Source organism: Barbus barbus (assembly GCF_936440315.1).
Source record: "Barbus barbus genome assembly, chromosome: 17".
Classification (NCBI taxonomy): domain Eukaryota; kingdom Metazoa; phylum Chordata; class Actinopteri; order Cypriniformes; family Cyprinidae; genus Barbus; species Barbus barbus.
This window is the reverse complement of record NC_136745.1, coordinates 11,946,302-11,962,977: the sequence shown is the minus strand read 5'-3', so window position 1 is coordinate 11,962,977 and position 16,676 is coordinate 11,946,302. Positions and strand designations below refer to the sequence as shown.

General features: G+C 42.5%; 1 protein-coding gene across 1 annotated transcript in view; it reads left to right on the top strand.

The window, feature by feature from the left end:
• The window catches only part of LOC306883461 (vascular endothelial growth factor A-like), a 40,283-nt gene extending 23,888 nt beyond the window's left edge, over positions 1-16,395 (top strand). Inside the window, exons 5-8 of the mRNA XM_079438740.1 lie at positions 7,536-7,568; positions 9,126-9,206; positions 10,827-11,030; positions 13,087-16,395. Coding sequence (XP_079294866.1) covers positions 7,536-7,568; positions 9,126-9,206; positions 10,827-11,030; positions 13,087-13,108 — 340 coding nt within the window. The 3' untranslated portion in view covers positions 13,109-16,395. The remainder of the gene's footprint in view (positions 1-7,535; positions 7,569-9,125; positions 9,207-10,826; positions 11,031-13,086) is intronic.
• Positions 16,396-16,676: the final 281 nt, after the last annotated feature.

Sequence of the window (16,676 nt, the reverse complement as noted above, 5' to 3'; positions counted from 1 at the left end):
ACCGAAAATGCTTGGAGGTCCCCGACCCTCTTGATGGAAGTGAGCGCGGTCAGGAGCGCTGTCTTGGCCGACAGGAATTTCAGCTCGACTGAGTCCAGCGGCTCAAAGGGACCCCTCTGAAGTCCAGCCAGGACAATAGAGAGATCCCAGGAGGGCATCAGGGGTGGCCTAGGAGGATTTAACCTTCTGGCACCCCTCAGGAACCTCACGATGAGATCGTGCTTCCCCAGGGACCGGCCGTCCACTGCATCGTGATGGGCCGCAATAGCAGCCACGTACACTTTCAAGGTGGAGGGCGACAGCCTGCGCTCCAACCTCTCTTGCAGGAAAGAAAGCACCACTCCAATCGTGCATCTTCGGGGGTCCTCCCGACGAGAAGAACACCAGTCCGCGAACAGACTCCACTTCAGTGCATAGGCTTGCCTAGTTGAAGGGGCCCTAGCCTGAGTGATGGTGTCCACCACAGCCTGTGGCAGGCCACTCAAGTCTGCCGCGTCCCATCCAGGAGCCACACATGGAGGTTCCACAGATCTGGACGCGGGTGCCATATGGTGCCGAGCCCCTGAGAAAGAAGGTCCTTCCTCAGAGGGATGCGCCAGGGAGGGGCTGTCGCGAGGAGGGTGAGTTCCGGAAACCAGGTCCGGGTGGGCCAATATGGCGCAACCAACAAGACCTGCTCCTCGTCCTCCCTGACCTTGCACAGCGTCTGTGCGATCAGGCTCACTGGGGGAAACGCATACTTGCGCAGAGCCCGAGGCCAGCTGTGTGCCAGTGCGTCCGTGCCGAGGGGGGCCTCGGTCAGGGAGAAATACAGCTGGCAGTGGGAGGACTCGCGGGAAGCAAACAGGTCTACCTGAGCTTCCCCGAATCGACTCCAAATCAGCCGGATCGTCTCGGGATGGAGTCGCCATTCTCCGGGGAACGTGAGCTGTCGTGAGAGCGCGTCGGCTGCACGATTGAGCTCCCCCGGAATGTGGACGGCGCGCAGCGATTTGAGCTGTGACTGACTCCAGAGGAGGAGATGGCGGGCGAGCTGTGACATGCGGCGTGATCGTAGACCCCCCTGCCGGTTGATGTACGAAACAGCCGCAGTGTTGTCCGTGCGGACCAACACGTGCTGGCCTAGAAGCAGTGGCCGGAACTGCTTTAAGGCCAGATGCACTGCCAACAGCTCTAGGCAGTTGATGTGCCAAAGCAGTCGAGGCCCCGTCCAGAGCCCCGAGGCTGCCTGCCCGTTGCATGTAGCGCCCCAGCCCATGCTGGAGGCATCTGTTGTGACAACAACATGCCGGGACACTTGTCCTAAGGGCACCCCGGCCCGTAGGAAAGCAAGGTCTGACCAGGGGCTGAAAGAGCGGCGACACGACTGTGTGATGGTCACACGACGTGTCCCGCGGCGCCATGCCCATCTCGGGACCCGTGAGTGTAACCAGTGCTGAAGTGGTCTCATATGAAGCAACCCGAGCGGCGTGACTGCGGCTACGGATGCCATATGCCCCAGGAGCTGCTGAAACTGTTTCAGCGGAACCACTGTCCTGCCTCTGAAGGAACTCAGGCAGTTCAGCACTGATTGGGCACGCTCGTCCGTGAGACGTGCCGTCATACTCACGGAGTCTAACTCCACACCGAGAAAAGAGATTCTCTGCACAGGGGAGAGCTTGCTCTTTTCCCAGTTGACCCGAAGCCCCAACTGGCTGAGGTGCCGGAGCACCAGGTCCCTGTGACCACACAACTGTTCTCGCGACCGGGCCAGAATGAGCCAATCGTCGAGATAGTTGAGGATCCTGACGCCCACTTCCCGTAACGGGGCAAGGGCGCCCTCCGCCACCTTCGTGAAGGCACGGGGAGACAGGGAGAGCCCGAAGGGGAGGACCCTGAACTGCCATGCCCGCCCCTCGAAAGCAAACCGTAGGAACGGCCTGTGTCGAGGGAGAATCGAGACATGAAAGTAAGCGTCCTTCAGGTCGATCGCTGCAAACCAATCCGCGGACTGCACGCATTTGACGATGCGCTTCTGTGTCAACATCTTGAACGGGAGCTTGTGTAGGGCCTGATTCAAGACTCGCAGGTCCAGGATTGGCCGGAGGCCACCGCCTTTCTTGGGCACGATGAAGTAGGGGCTGTAAAACCCCTGCCTCATCTCGGCTGGAGGGACCGGCTCGATTGCACCCTTTGCCAGAAGGACAGCAATCTCCTCGCGCAGGACAGGTGCATCTCGGACTGCCACCGAAGTCTCGAGGATGCCACTGAACCTGGGAGGCCGCCTGGCGAACTGAATTGCATAGCCGAGTCGAACTGTGCGAATGAGCCAGCGAGACGGGCTGGGTAGCGCAAGCCACGCCCCCAGATACCGTGCAAGTGGCACCAAAGGCACAATCGACGTGCCCGCAGTGGTGCAGCGAGGGGGAGTAAGGTTGGATGGAACAGAAGGCGGTGCGTTCTGACTCATCCCCACAAAACTCCCTGAGTCCCCGGGGGGACTGGCTAGAGGTGCGCGGGGAGGCATCGCGTCCCCAGACCGCACTCTCTTGGCCACTGGCAATATGGGTCTTGGGTGAGAGTGAGGAGGCAGTGCGTCGCACACTGTCAGCCCGCAGACCTGGGAACCCGGAGGAAAGGGAAATTGCTCTTTCTTTGACAATGTGGGTACCACTGGCCCTTGAGCCAGTGGCGGAACAGAAAGAAAAGAAAACACAGGATTCTCCACCCGGCCCTCCTCCGGGGGAAGGAGCGACGCTAGCCTCGTCATCTCCTGGGAAAGAGCAAATTCCTCCATCTCCGGGTTGTGCGCGTCAGGGCCGCTTTGTCGTCTTCCTGGAGGACTTGGCGGCCGGCTGAGGCGCAGGGGGCGCCGCACTCCTGCGAGAGGCTCGACGCACCGGCCTAGGTGACGACTCAGCACGGGGCGGAGCAGCTCTGGAGGACGCAGGAGGGCGCCCACGGCGACCAGCAGACTGGGGCCTGGCCCTTGGGCCAGCGGTGGCAGCTGGAGCATCCCGCCGTTTAGGGAGGATGTGCTGAATTGCCTCCGTCTGCTTCTGTACTGCCGAGAATTGCTGGGCAAAACCCTCGACAGTGTCGCCAAATAGCCCCGTCTGGGAGATGGAGGCGTCGAGAAAGCGTACTTTGTCGACGTCCTTCATATCGGCCAGATTGAGCCAGAGATGGCGCTCTTGGACCACTAACGTGGACATCGCCTTCCCGAGGGACCGCGCCGTGACTTTCGTCGCCCGGAGAGCGAAGTCAGTCGCCGTGCGCAGCTCCTGCATCAACCCCGGGTCGGGACTACCCTCGTGCATTTGTTTTAGTGCCTTGGCCTGGTGAACTTGCAGGATGGCCATGGCATGCAGGGCAGAGGCGGCCTGGCCCGCAGCGCTGTAGGCCTTGGCGGCGAGTGCGGCCGTCAGCTTACAGGCTTTGGACGGGAGACGCGGACGATTCCTCCAGGTGGCGGCGTTTTGCGGGCACAGGTGCACCGCAACCGCTCTCTCCACCTGGGGAATATCCACGTACCCCCTGGCCGCCCCGCCATCGAGGGTAGTGAGGACGGAGGAGGGAGACGAGCGGCTTCTGGCCGTGAAAGGGGCCGTCCACGACTTCGTCAGCTCCTCATGCACCTCCGGGAAGAAAGGCACCGGGGCAAAGTGCGGCCGCTGGTCGCGTTTTGCGCCGATGAACCAATCATCCAGCCGCGAGGGCTCGGGACTGGGCGGTCTGTTGACCTCCAGCCCGATACTCACGGCTGCCCGGGCAAGCATGGCCGTCAGCTCTGGGTCCGGATCGGCAGTGGCGACAACACCCGAGGGGGGCAGCCCCGCCGATCGTTCATCCTCAGAGGACGAAAGCCCATCCCCCGATGCCGCGATCGACATCTGATCCTCGGGCGGCGCACCGAATGAAATGCTGGCGGCCCCGTGAGGCGAACCAGCGAAATCACTCGGGAACCGGACGGAACAAGCGCTGCGGGAGGAGTAAGAGGTCCGCGGGGACGTGCCCGGCGGAGAAGCTCTTACCGTCACCCTCAGATCTCCCAGAGCGCCAGCCGGCGGTCCTCTGCTCGAGCCAGAGAGACCGGGACGGGTGGCGGCAGAGGGTGCCAATCCTTTCAGAAAGGAAAGGCGAGATCGCAGCGTTGCCATGTTCATACGCCCACAACAGGCGCATGACTCATCCACAAACGCATCTTCAGCGTGCTGGATGCCCAGACACTGAAGACAACGCTCGTGACCGTCATCCGAGGACAGGAAGCGACCGCAACCAAGAGAACACGGACGGAACGGCATCTTTAAAAAGACGCGAACCGCCCAGTGTTTTAGAAATTTGCTCTTTCAAGTGAAGTGCCCAGGGGAATCGCTGCTGCAGGGACACCGCTGTCTGCACCGTGACGCCACCCAGGAACAAACTCTTTTTTGAGGCAGAAGGCTTTGTGGAGATCGCAAGACTTCTCATCCACTCGGCTCCGAAGCAAAAATCTGATGAGTGGATGCACCTGTCGCCCTTTTATACCCGTATGCACGGGGAGTGGCTCAGGTATGCAAAATCCACTAGCCAAATTTCATTGGCGTTTTCTCTTATCAGAGGCAGTCGGGGCTTCCAAGTAAATCCCCTAATGTCGTCACGACATAACTCGTAGTGACCGACAGATAGGGAAATATACTTCAGATACATTTTAGTAAATTTATTTTTTACTAGGGTTGTTTTAATATAAAGCTAATTAATATGAATCACAGACCATCTCAAACCCTAAGGGGCAGTTCACATGACATAATCTTGTGTTTAGAAAATTCTAGACAAAGCACTATGAAATGTGCTAGAATCACTGAGCTTGTGGTGCCAAACACTGAAAAACAGTGATGCAACATCGAAGACTATGCATTTGAGCAGAAATTTAAAAACGGCAACGAACAAGAGAACATGTTCTGAGTGAAAGGCCCTTAACCATAACTAAACTAAATCATTTTGCATTTGTATAATAATAAAATCAATTATATGGAAATCCTTATAATTACTAAAAATCAGATCATTATAAAAACCTGAAAAGTTAAGAAAAAAGACTGAAATTGTTAGGGTTTTCTCTGGTTTTGACATCAAAACAAACATGTATAACGAGTAAGAAATGTTTTTTTATACACTAACATGAAACACTTTGGGATCAGTATTTTTATATATAGATTAAAACTTTTATTCAGCAAAGATGCATTAAACTGATCAAGAGTGACAGTAAATACATTTTTATGGTTAAACAATGTTAATCAAAGACTGTTCATCAAAGATCATCAAAGAATACTGTTTTAAACATTGATAATAACAAGAAATGTTTATTGAGCAGCAAATCAGCATATTAGAATGATTTCTGAAGGATCGTGTGACACTGAAGACTGGAGCAATGATGCTCAAAATTTAGCTTTGCATCACAGGAATAAATTACATTTTAAAACATATAGAAAACCATTATTTTAAAATGTAGTAACATTTCTAAATATTACTGTTTTTACTGTATCGTTTTATCAAATAAATGAAAATCTTACTAACCCTAAACTTTGAATGGTAGTGAAACATGGAGCGAAATTGTACATAATCAAAAATCATTGAATGATAAAAGAGCACAGTTTACACGACTTTATTCATTGTCAGGTTATAAAGCATTATTACTAGAAGATTTACTATATTTATGAACCATTTTACTCTTGAAAACTCTCAGAAAGAAGGTTTTGTCACATTTTGCCAACTTGTGGGGGGAATTTTGTCCCCTAAGAATAGCTAAGTGAACCCACCCACACACACACCCCAATCCAAAGCCTATCTGACTTTCAGATCACCCCTCACACACACAAATGCACTTCCACCCTGTTTGTCACATGGGGAATGACCCCATCTCCCCACGGACTACTTCCTGAACCCAGTCACAGAAAGTTGTCACCCCCAAAACACTCTTCTGTTGGCGTGCAGCCGAGCTGTCAACATCAGCTCTTTATCGGCTCATTGTGAGGTTCTCCTCAAAAGCCTTTTCAGAGGTTGTGGGGTTCGGATTAAGGCCAGGGGTGGAGCCGAGCGTTCGGTAAGAGCATTTACATGCGCTCGCCTCTCTATCCTCTCTTTGTAATACTGATCTGCCCCGTACACACTGAACTCACCACTGTTGACCAACCCCGAGTTACTTAAACACCCACGCTAACCACACAGGCAACCAGCCAACATTATTAACTGCGTCCAATCTGAGGCTCACGTTATCATGCGATAAAACATTTATCTTACTCATAATGTTTACACTCTCACATGCTAGAACCATTATCTTGTGACAAATATATATGTACAATCAAGTACTACTAACATGAACACAATTCTGATCTACATTATCTCATGTGGAAGTATGCAGAGTGATAAATACTAATTTAGATGTTGTGGATGGTTGTTATCTGGTTGCTGAAGCATTTTGGATGGATACCAGGATGTTCTGGATGGTTGCTTACTGGCCCAAGTCATATCTTAAAGGAGTAGTTCACCCAAATATGAAAATTTGTTGATAATGTACTTATGCTCAGGTCAACCAAGATGTAGATTAATTTGTTTCTGCCTCGCAACAGATTTGGAGGAATTTGGCATTACATCTGATCACTTGCTCACCAATGAGTCCACTGCAGTGAATGGGTGCCATCAGTAGAGAGTCCAAACAGCTGATAAACACATCACAATAATCCACAAATAATCCAGACCACTCCAGTCCATCAATTATCATCTTGTGAAATGAAAAGCTGTGTTAACTTATGATTCTCATTGTGACGGCACCCATTCACTGCAGAGGATGTATAGGTGAACAAGTGATGGAATGCTAAATTTCTCCTGATCTGTTCCAATGAAGAAATAAACACATCTACATTTTGGATGGCCTGTGGGTGAGAACATTTTAATTTTTTCATTTAATTTTCTCTCGAAAAATTGATAGAGTCACGAAAAGCAAAGAACATTTGGAAAGTTTAGAAATCAGTCCATTTTGACTTAGGATGTCTGTTTGCACGGTCAAGTTTTGGATATTATTATTATTACAAATTTGTGTTGCTACAGTTAATAGAAGACGCTAGTTTGAATGTAAAACAAGCAGCATTTTATTGTGCATCAATCAGTGATGACTGTATTAACATAAAATAAGACTTGATAAACTGCAAAACCTTTAGTAAAATAATATTATTACTCACCCAATTCAATGTGATTTTATACCTCATTTGCAACACAGCAAAACTAGATTTTGTTCTCATTGTAAGTGTTTAAAATAACTTGATTAATGTGTGCATGTAGTTTTATTGCTTTGTGTTGCACCACTTGCAGAGTAGAAATAATTGATGCTCTCTTTTTTTAGCAGCATAGAACAAGTTAAGCCTCCAGAGTTTAATACTTATTGTTAGGGGTTTATTTAAAATTATAAAATATGAGCAATAATAACTACTTGAATATCCCTGTGTAAGCTGTTATCATGTTTGATCTTTCTTTTAATTGTAAATTTCATTATTTTTTTTTTACTGTCTGTCTTTTCCCTACAGGCCAAAAGCGAATCTTTATGCAGAGCCAACCAGGTAAATTGTTTATTTGTGTGTGTGTGTGTGTGTGTGTGTGCAAGAGAGAGATGTGAAAGTTCACCAGCAGTATGAACACCATTTGCCCTCTTTTCCCTTTGCCCCACGGCAAACACACTCACACACTCGCACACACACTCACACACACACACACACACACACACATAATCAACTCCATGGAGATGGTTGCTTGGTGAATTAATTGTGTGTGAAAGGCAGAAGTGGTTCAGTCTGTTCTGCTCTGATACTAGTTTACGCTGACCCTAATGTTAAAGAGAACAGCTACTGCTTTTTCCAAATATCTTTTTCACAGTCCTGTTCAAGACACGCTAGACCAAAAACACAAATCTGATTGCTTAGAAAAGTAATTGCACACTCCTCAGGGAGCCACACGATTTGAGGCATCATTCATGTCTATTGAACCGTGTGGAATGATGTTTTAGATTTAGATTTTTTAAACAACTAATGTTACTTTTACACCACTATTTTTGACAATTTCATTTCAAGATCGAGCCACATTCAAGTGTGTTTATACTGACAATAATATATGCTAATTATAACCAATAGTGGCATTCGAACCGTGAGAGCAGGCGCTTATTAACTAAAAATGTATTTAAGTATGACGTAGTGTGTGAACTTGGCATTGGTCCTCTTGTTCACACTTCTCTTTGCTGTGAAATCAGTTTTTACAAGTAATTCTCTCCTTTTATTGCCAATGGACAGTCAGTATGTTCATTTAAAGGGGATTTTTTTTTTGATACAACTTACATTTCTGGAAAAAGATCATTTGAAAAGGAATAAAAGAAAGAAAAAAATGATTGGCATAGGACAAAATAAAGAAGTTGTTTAAATTTCATGGCAGTAGGATATGTTTATGTAGACAAAGATATCTTAGTAATGCCGGAGATACATTGTATGATTTTGGGCTGTCCCAGACAAAAGACAACCAATGTGAAACAATCATGGCGATTTCTTTCATTATGGCTCCTAAACGTTTTATTCATTTATATTAACTTGCATTTTAGCTTACGATTCAATGTGTCATCATCGTACATTCTACATTTCGCACCCACGTTTTAAAAGATCTATGTCACACATGTGGTTTGTAATGATCTTATAAGACTGTCTGTAGAGGGCATAAAACACTGCATTTGTAATTTGCAAAAAATCTCTGACTTCTAAAAGACATAATCATTAGGTGTGTGTGTGTGTGTGTGTGTGTGTGTCCAGCTGGCGTGCGTCTTGCACTGTTGCAAGGGAGTCAGAACCTAGAACCCTCCTTTGTTGGGAAACGGAACAGAACATTCATTTTATTGCTTAATTAGGCCACTGGCCCCTGAGGAGCCTCACCGAGACCAGGGCTAAAGAGTCACAAGAATTAAGACTTGATAGTCATCTCAAGACTCTCTGAATTAAATCTCTTAATTAAAAATGTGAAATACAGTTTAATACTTTTTATGTTGACATAACATGTTTATGTAAACACATTTTAGCTGATGCTTGATCATATTGTACTTTATTTATATTTAATATTTATTATATTTTGTATTTTTTTAGGCAAGGCCCCCAGACAACAAGAAAAGGCAGAAAGCGGCAAAGGGAGAAACCAAAGCGAAAGAAACACATGGGGAAAAAGCCGTAAGTTCATCATTTCCTATTACAAAAAAATACTGCCATGTTACATAAAAAATATATTTTCTAATATAATATAAAAATTATATTCTCAAATGAATCTCATTTTCAGCCTGTTTACATATTTTTACTGGAAAACAAGAAAAAAGACTGATTAATAAAATGTGTTTTTTTTTCTCCTGAATTTTAAGATCTACTTCAGTATGGAATACCATATTCATTTACCATGGTATTTATATTTCCACTTTAAATTACTTCAAAGAATACCATGGCACATTTTGGTACCTTTTTGTCATTGTAGAAATGACTAATGATAGACATTTAATAGAAGCAGTTTAGCAAGATGCTTAATAATTAATCTTTGTTTTGCCTTTATTTATTTAGGACCATCAATATTATTAAATATTAAAATCTATTTCGAAGCAACAATGTACATGAATCCCATAGACGAGTTTCTGGGCAATGAGAGCTGAAGATTTTCTTTGAAATCCCTCTTTTTCATACGTGCCGTATTGCACGTTTATGCATGCAACATTGACTTCTACTCAGACAACAATTAATTAATTCTGGTCAGGGAAAGAATTCAACAGTTCCGCTCCTTCCTTTTCTACTTTTGCTTTTTCGTCATTGGTTTTTGGTGAGGGCAAGTGGAGGGCGCTTCTTTTGGACCATTTTTCCCTCCCTGCTATCCATCATCTACTCCTCCATGGATGGAGTCAGTGGCAAGTGTGAAATCAGGCTAATTTGGCAGCCAGAACGCCCCTCCCTTTTCCTCGGCCTCCCGTCCGCCGGCTCTATCAGCCTCTCAAACCACTTCCACACAATGATTGATTTTCTTCCTTAATTAACTCTCACCCATACACTTCTCTCCAGTTTTGGTTTAGTTAAAAAAAGGGAAGAGGGAAAAAAACAGCCCCATCAGCCCACTATCCCATCAGAGATGTCACAAATGAGACATCAAAGAACTGGCGGCTACAGACACTATCCAGAGTATATCTGTGGTGCCGTCCAAAAAGAAGATCAGGGCTGTGCATGATCAGAATGCATTATGGGTCTTTTTGTGCTTGCTACTGAATTTAATTTCAAGCCTAATGTGGAGATGCAGGCTTGGGTCTGGTTTTGCAAAGTTAATGATTGCAAGGACCGACGTGCTCTTTGTCCATTGTAGCGGTTTTACATAATTCCCTTGGAGCCGGATTTGTCAGAACCAGTATTATAATCAGAATTGTGTTACTCAAGTACTTGGAGTCTTTTCTTACTATTTTAAAATTCCTCCTGACTTTAGGACCTCTTTACAGTTTTCACAACTTGAAACTGAAATCAACGAATAGTTTGCCAAAAATGACATTGTGTCATAATTTACTTACTTCTCATTCTGCACTCTCAGAAAAAAGGTGCAAAAGCTATCACTGGGGTGGTACCTTTTCAAAACTTTCACCTTTATATTGTATTTACTCCCAAAAGATTCATATTAGTACCTTTTAGTACATATTCATGCCTTTTGAAAGCTTTGGTACTTTTTAATGTAAAATAAATAATAGCAACTGTTCCTTTAAGGCATATGAAGGTCATGCACTCTTTATTTCACACCAGCAGCTGATTTTTTTTCTCTTCTCGTGCCAACAGGATTCTCATGCCAACTACACCCCCTCCTCCTCCCCCTCCCACTCTACCACCTAGCTCCGCCCCTCCACCACCTGCCAGAGAGGCGTGTCCACCGTGCCCCACCCGCAGGATGACATCACAGCCTCCCTCTTGTGAATGCAGGTGCAGTTTGAGGGAGGTGAGCTGTACAAAGAGAGGAAAGACACTTAACCACCACAGCTGCCGGTAAAAACACACACACATAGTATACAACTAATTCAAATGTAACTTATTGTGCTAAAAATAGACCCTTACACAGGATGGCATACTCCCATTTGGGAGTTTATTGCACATGGAAGTGTTTCTCCATCTGTGACATGCAGAAAAGAAAAAGCGTTTGATTGCATTTAACACAAACACACACACACATAGTTATACATAAACACAGACTAAAAATGACAAAATATATTTGATAGCATTTGACACACACACCCAGTTCTATATATATATATATATATATATATATATATTTGACTGTATATCTGTATGTATATATATATCTGTATGTATATATATATATATATATATATATATATATATATATATATATATATATATATATATATATATATATATATATATAATATACACAGTCAAATTATGTTTAGAATGAGAATGTCGAACCATTTCTTAGGGACTTTCAATTATATAATGCATTATACATTTTTATAATTATTATAATAATTTTAAATATTTTTATTCAACAAGAATGCATTAAATTGATCAAAAGTGACAGTAAAGACATTTATAATGTTACAAAAGATTTCTGTTTCAAAAATATATGTATGTATATGTATATGTATATGTGACCCTGGACCACAAAACCAGTCATAAGGGTCAATTTTTCGAAAATTGAGATTCATACATTATCTGAGCGCTGAATAAATAAGCTTCCCATTGATGTATGGTTTGTTTGGATAGGACAATATTTGGCCGAGATACAACTATTTGAAAATCTGGAATCTGAGGGTGCAAAAAAATCTAAATATTGAGAAAATCGCCTTTAAAGTTGACCAAATTAAATTCTTAGCAATGCATATTACATATCAAAAATTAAGTTTTGATATATTTACAGTAGGAACATGATCTTTACTTAATGTCCTAATGATTTTGGCATAAAAGAAAAATCGATAATTTTGACCCATACAATGTATTTTTGCCTATTACTACAAATATACCCCAGTGATTTAAAGGGGTCATATGACGCTGCTAAAAATAACAATATTTTGTGTATTTGGTGTAATGCAATGTGTTTGTGTGGTTTAAAGTTCAAAAAACTGTATTTTCCACATGCTGTAGATTATTGTTACTCCTCTATGCCCCGCCTTTCTGAAATGCATCGATTTTTATAAAGCTCATCATTTTATAAAGCTCAGCGAGGCGTGCTCTGATTGGCCAGCTATCCAGTGTGTTGTGATTGGCCGAATACCTCAAGCGTGTGGCGGAAATGTTACGCCCCTCACCGTATTATGATGGCGTTTCCTAATGCCAACGAGACTAAAACAATAAAACTGTTCTGGAACAGTGTTGTAAATACAACTTAACCACTGATTTCTAGTTGTGTCCTTTTTTGGAAGCCCAAACAAAGTAGTTTTGCTTCCACAGCAAAACACAGTGTCTCCAGGACATGGCGCCGGCGGCAGCAACAATACCAGAATAAAAATCACACCCTCTTTCTTTTCGTAAACATTTGGGCAGTGTTATGAAAATCTCCCCACACCGTGACGTAGACATGTGGGGGCATGTTTGAATGAGCCGTTTTAGAGGGTCGTGGACAAGTCTTAACTTTTATATAGAATATCTCTTTGGTTTTGAAACTTTAGTCTTTGCAACTTCAGGGATCTTATCTATGCATGAACAGCTTATAACACTCCAAAGAGAAAGGAAAACTTAAAATCGCATCATATGACCCCTTTAAGACTGGTTTTGTGGTTCAGGGTCACACATATATATATATATATATACTGTATATATATATATATATATATATATATATTCAAATATTGTGTATAATATCACTATTTTTACAGTATTTTTGATCAAATAAATGCAACCTCTGTGAATATAAGAGACTTCTTTCAAAAACATTTAAAACATTACCAGTCCTGAACTTTTGAACGGTAGTTTAACAATTTTAATGCATTACCGTTGTGGTTACAATTGTTTATGAAAGGCCTGAAGTAAAGTGTTGCTCAGTATTTTTAACATGAGTAATCTCTTTCCTCCTCACATTCTCTTTCAGATGTGAAACCCAAAGCGAATAGTGAAATCAAACCACCCGTATAATCCACCGATCAAACTTTGCACAGCTTTGAGGAGGTCAAAGGTTTGCTTAATCTTTTTTCACGGACTCTGAAGTTTGGGTCTCACGCAGAAAAAGGGTTTGCATTCGGGAACAAACCACAGACCCACCCCCTGGCCCATCTGGCTATGTCCCACACACTATTATGACAGTATTAGACACATATTCATTCATTCTGTACCGTGTGTGTACGGGATACCACCAGTTCCTACTGTTGAAGCTTTTTGCCATTATGATCCAAACTTCAGATCACCTTTAACCATTTGATACTCTATTATGGACATTCAATGGGTCAGGCGTATCGCTGGAATATTCAATGCGCTAAAAGTGAACCATAGTGTTCTCGTTAAGCTTTATCCAAAACCAATTTTGTGATTTTGTTCAGCTTCAATGGATCCTCATAGGCACGGACACACAGCTAGTGTGATGCTAAGGATGACGAGTGTGCTGAGAACTTTCAAAGGGAAAACTGAATAAGGAAGGAGTCCTTTTTTCTACCAAACTACTTAAAGTGGAGAGTTTTTGATGGGATGGATGTTGACAGATCTTCAGTGTTGAGAGAACTCAAGTGTTTCACTACACAAACAGAGTATCTCATCCTGAGAACATCCCCGACATCTCCTCTGACCCTTCGCATTTGATAAATGGATGGATGGGTCGATTAGACGGATCGACTGGTGTCTGTGTGGTCTGAATTGTGCATAATAAGGATCTGTGCGTCTATCCTAATTTATTCCTGGCCTCTATAAGTCCATAATGTGGCTTCACAGACTGTATCAATGAGTCTTTTTGTGTTTGTTTGATTTGCTTTTTGTTTGGTTCCTTCCTTTGGGTATTGAAAGCTTTTTCCCACTGGCTAGCCAGTGAGAAGAATGCCAATCGTATAGAAACCTGGCTATATTCCATTGGTGCTCACCAAACACAAGTCTTCTCTCTCCCACACCCCCGATCACACTCATTTTTCGTCTCTTTCTTTATCCCGTTTCACTTCATCTGTCTCTTTTTCATTCTTTCTCCCTCACACACAGTCATGTGTACACATACAAATGCAAGCAGGTAAATATAAGCTTTTCTGTGTTGATACTGAAAGAAGAATTTATTTTATCTATCTTATTCATTTTGTAAAGAATACTAATGTTATTGTAGTCCATTTTGTTTTAAAGAATGTTTCTTTTATGTATCTCTGTTAATCCAACCTATAGAGTCAGGCTGGGTGGCCGGCCGTGTCTTGAATTTGAGTAAAAAGCTCTGAAAGTCTTTAGGAAAAGGGAAATGCCTGTTCTGTTTGTGTTAAGTCAGTTTGAATCATCTCACAGCATTGGGAGTATGATGTATTTATTTTTTATATTGAAATGCATTTTGTATTATGCTTTGCAATGTTTCTTTTGGGACATTTAATTAACTGCTGCGACTGATGATTCGAGAATATTCAGTATTTTTGGCTGATTTCCTCAGAATCATGCAGCTCGGATAATAGCTGTCAGTCAAAGTTGAGGATTGTTAGATTCCATTGATGCCAGAGGCTGCGTGTTTAACCAAACACTTCTTTCCACCATATATGTAGCATTTTTGAATGATATATGAATTTCAAGACCAAGGCTGACCTCACTTTAAGTGATTTCTCAGATTATTTGTTTAGTCATTATCTTGCAATAATGTAAATTATAAGGATCCCTCAACACCCTTTCACTCTTCAGACTACGCAGATATAAGATATCCATGAGTTATCAGCATTCTCAAACTACTGATCTGTGTTAAAGTCAACATGAAATTTCATTAGTAACCCATTTTACTTCAGTGAACTGAAACTGGTCTTCAGTGAGAAAAAATATGTAGGGTGGCACTTAATTTTATGCACTGGCAGTTGATTGAATGGTGCATTAAAAAAAATGCTGCAGGATTTACTACAATTTTCACTCAGAAATTCCTAGTAAATGTCACAAATTTTAAGTAACAGTGCATTCAACGGGAAATTTTGAAGTAGAAAGTCTGAAATAGTATTTTCTTGTAAAACATCGGCCAATAATCTTTATTTATTACTTCAAAAAATATTTTTTTACAATTTGAAAAGTGGAAAACAAAATGGAGCCAAACTTGAATGGTAGTTTTCCTAAATAGCTGTTTGACTATTGGTTAGCATTATCCAATAGCCAACATGGCCTAAGTGACATCAGCGGGAAAGGAAAGTTGTTTCAGAGACAGAGCAAGTTATTTTTAATGTAAGATGCGAATGCAAATATTGCTTTCCTTAGAATGATTTGCATGTACAATAAGACCAGGAATGTGTAAATGAAAGTAAACAGGGTTGATTTTGAGTTCATGTTGACTTTAAGGTCTTCTCTGTGTGAACTATGTTGTCCTGTTTCCTCGTCTATGATGACTGGCTTTCCTTCAAATCTATTGTCGCTGTGAAACGTTCCGTGTGAAATATCCTGTGCTATAAACGTAGCGTTTTCTCTCTCTCAACAGTAACATGTATCAACTACCTCTGTGTCTGTACAGTTAACGTAGCTATCACAGTAAAATTATAGAACCGTGAAAATATATAAAACTCATACACAAAATGCATACCTTATGAATGTACCGACAGAACTTCAGTGTTTCCGATCTCTTCTGTGTAAAGGTAATTCCAGAACCCTGTCACTTTGTTCCGAGATTTTGTGTGTAGAACCGTATCTGTCCGATATGTATCCAGGTAGATCAAGACCCAACAGAACCCAATCTGCACCACAGTCTATACACGATATAAGCTTTGAGTGTTTGAACGTAATTAATAATGGTTATTGCTGCTATACCATCTGTGCCCAATTCTCCTGTGTGAACATGTGTATAATATTTGTTACAGAGAGACATAACCTGCTCTGCTTTATGTCTACAATGTGTATAAATTCAAACGTAGGTCAGATCACACATACAGTATATACAAAACACAACAGCCATAAAGCAATGTGCTATATATTAATATAAATAAAGTGAAATGTCTTATTTTTGAGATAGACTTGTGATGATTTGGTAATTCTGAAGTGTCACTTGCAAATTTACCACAGTATTGAGTGAATCTCATAAAACTTGTTAAAAACATGTCTGGGCCAGATTTCAAATCAAAATTGTTTTAAAATCAAAAGAAAAAATATATATTTTTTGTTATTTTCATTATGCATCTCATTACTGTATTGCAAACAAAGATATAGATTTCTATATTCATAGAATATATTGGGTAACATATCAAATAAATGCATTATAGAAGTCTTTATTGTATTGTCTTGTGTAATTTAATTTTATGAACAGAAAATCGTTGTATTACACGGGGTAAATCTCAAAAGTAATATCTGATTAGAAAATATAGAACTTAATCTTAATGTTTCTAAAAATAGACTTCATTTTTATGGTGAAATGTGACCTGGACATGTTGTGAGATTGGATCTATTGTGGAAATATGGTCTATAACGACATGTAACATGATTTGAAGAAGACCTTGACCTTGGATGTAAATAACATGGTACGTGTGAATAGTAATCATTTAGTACCAT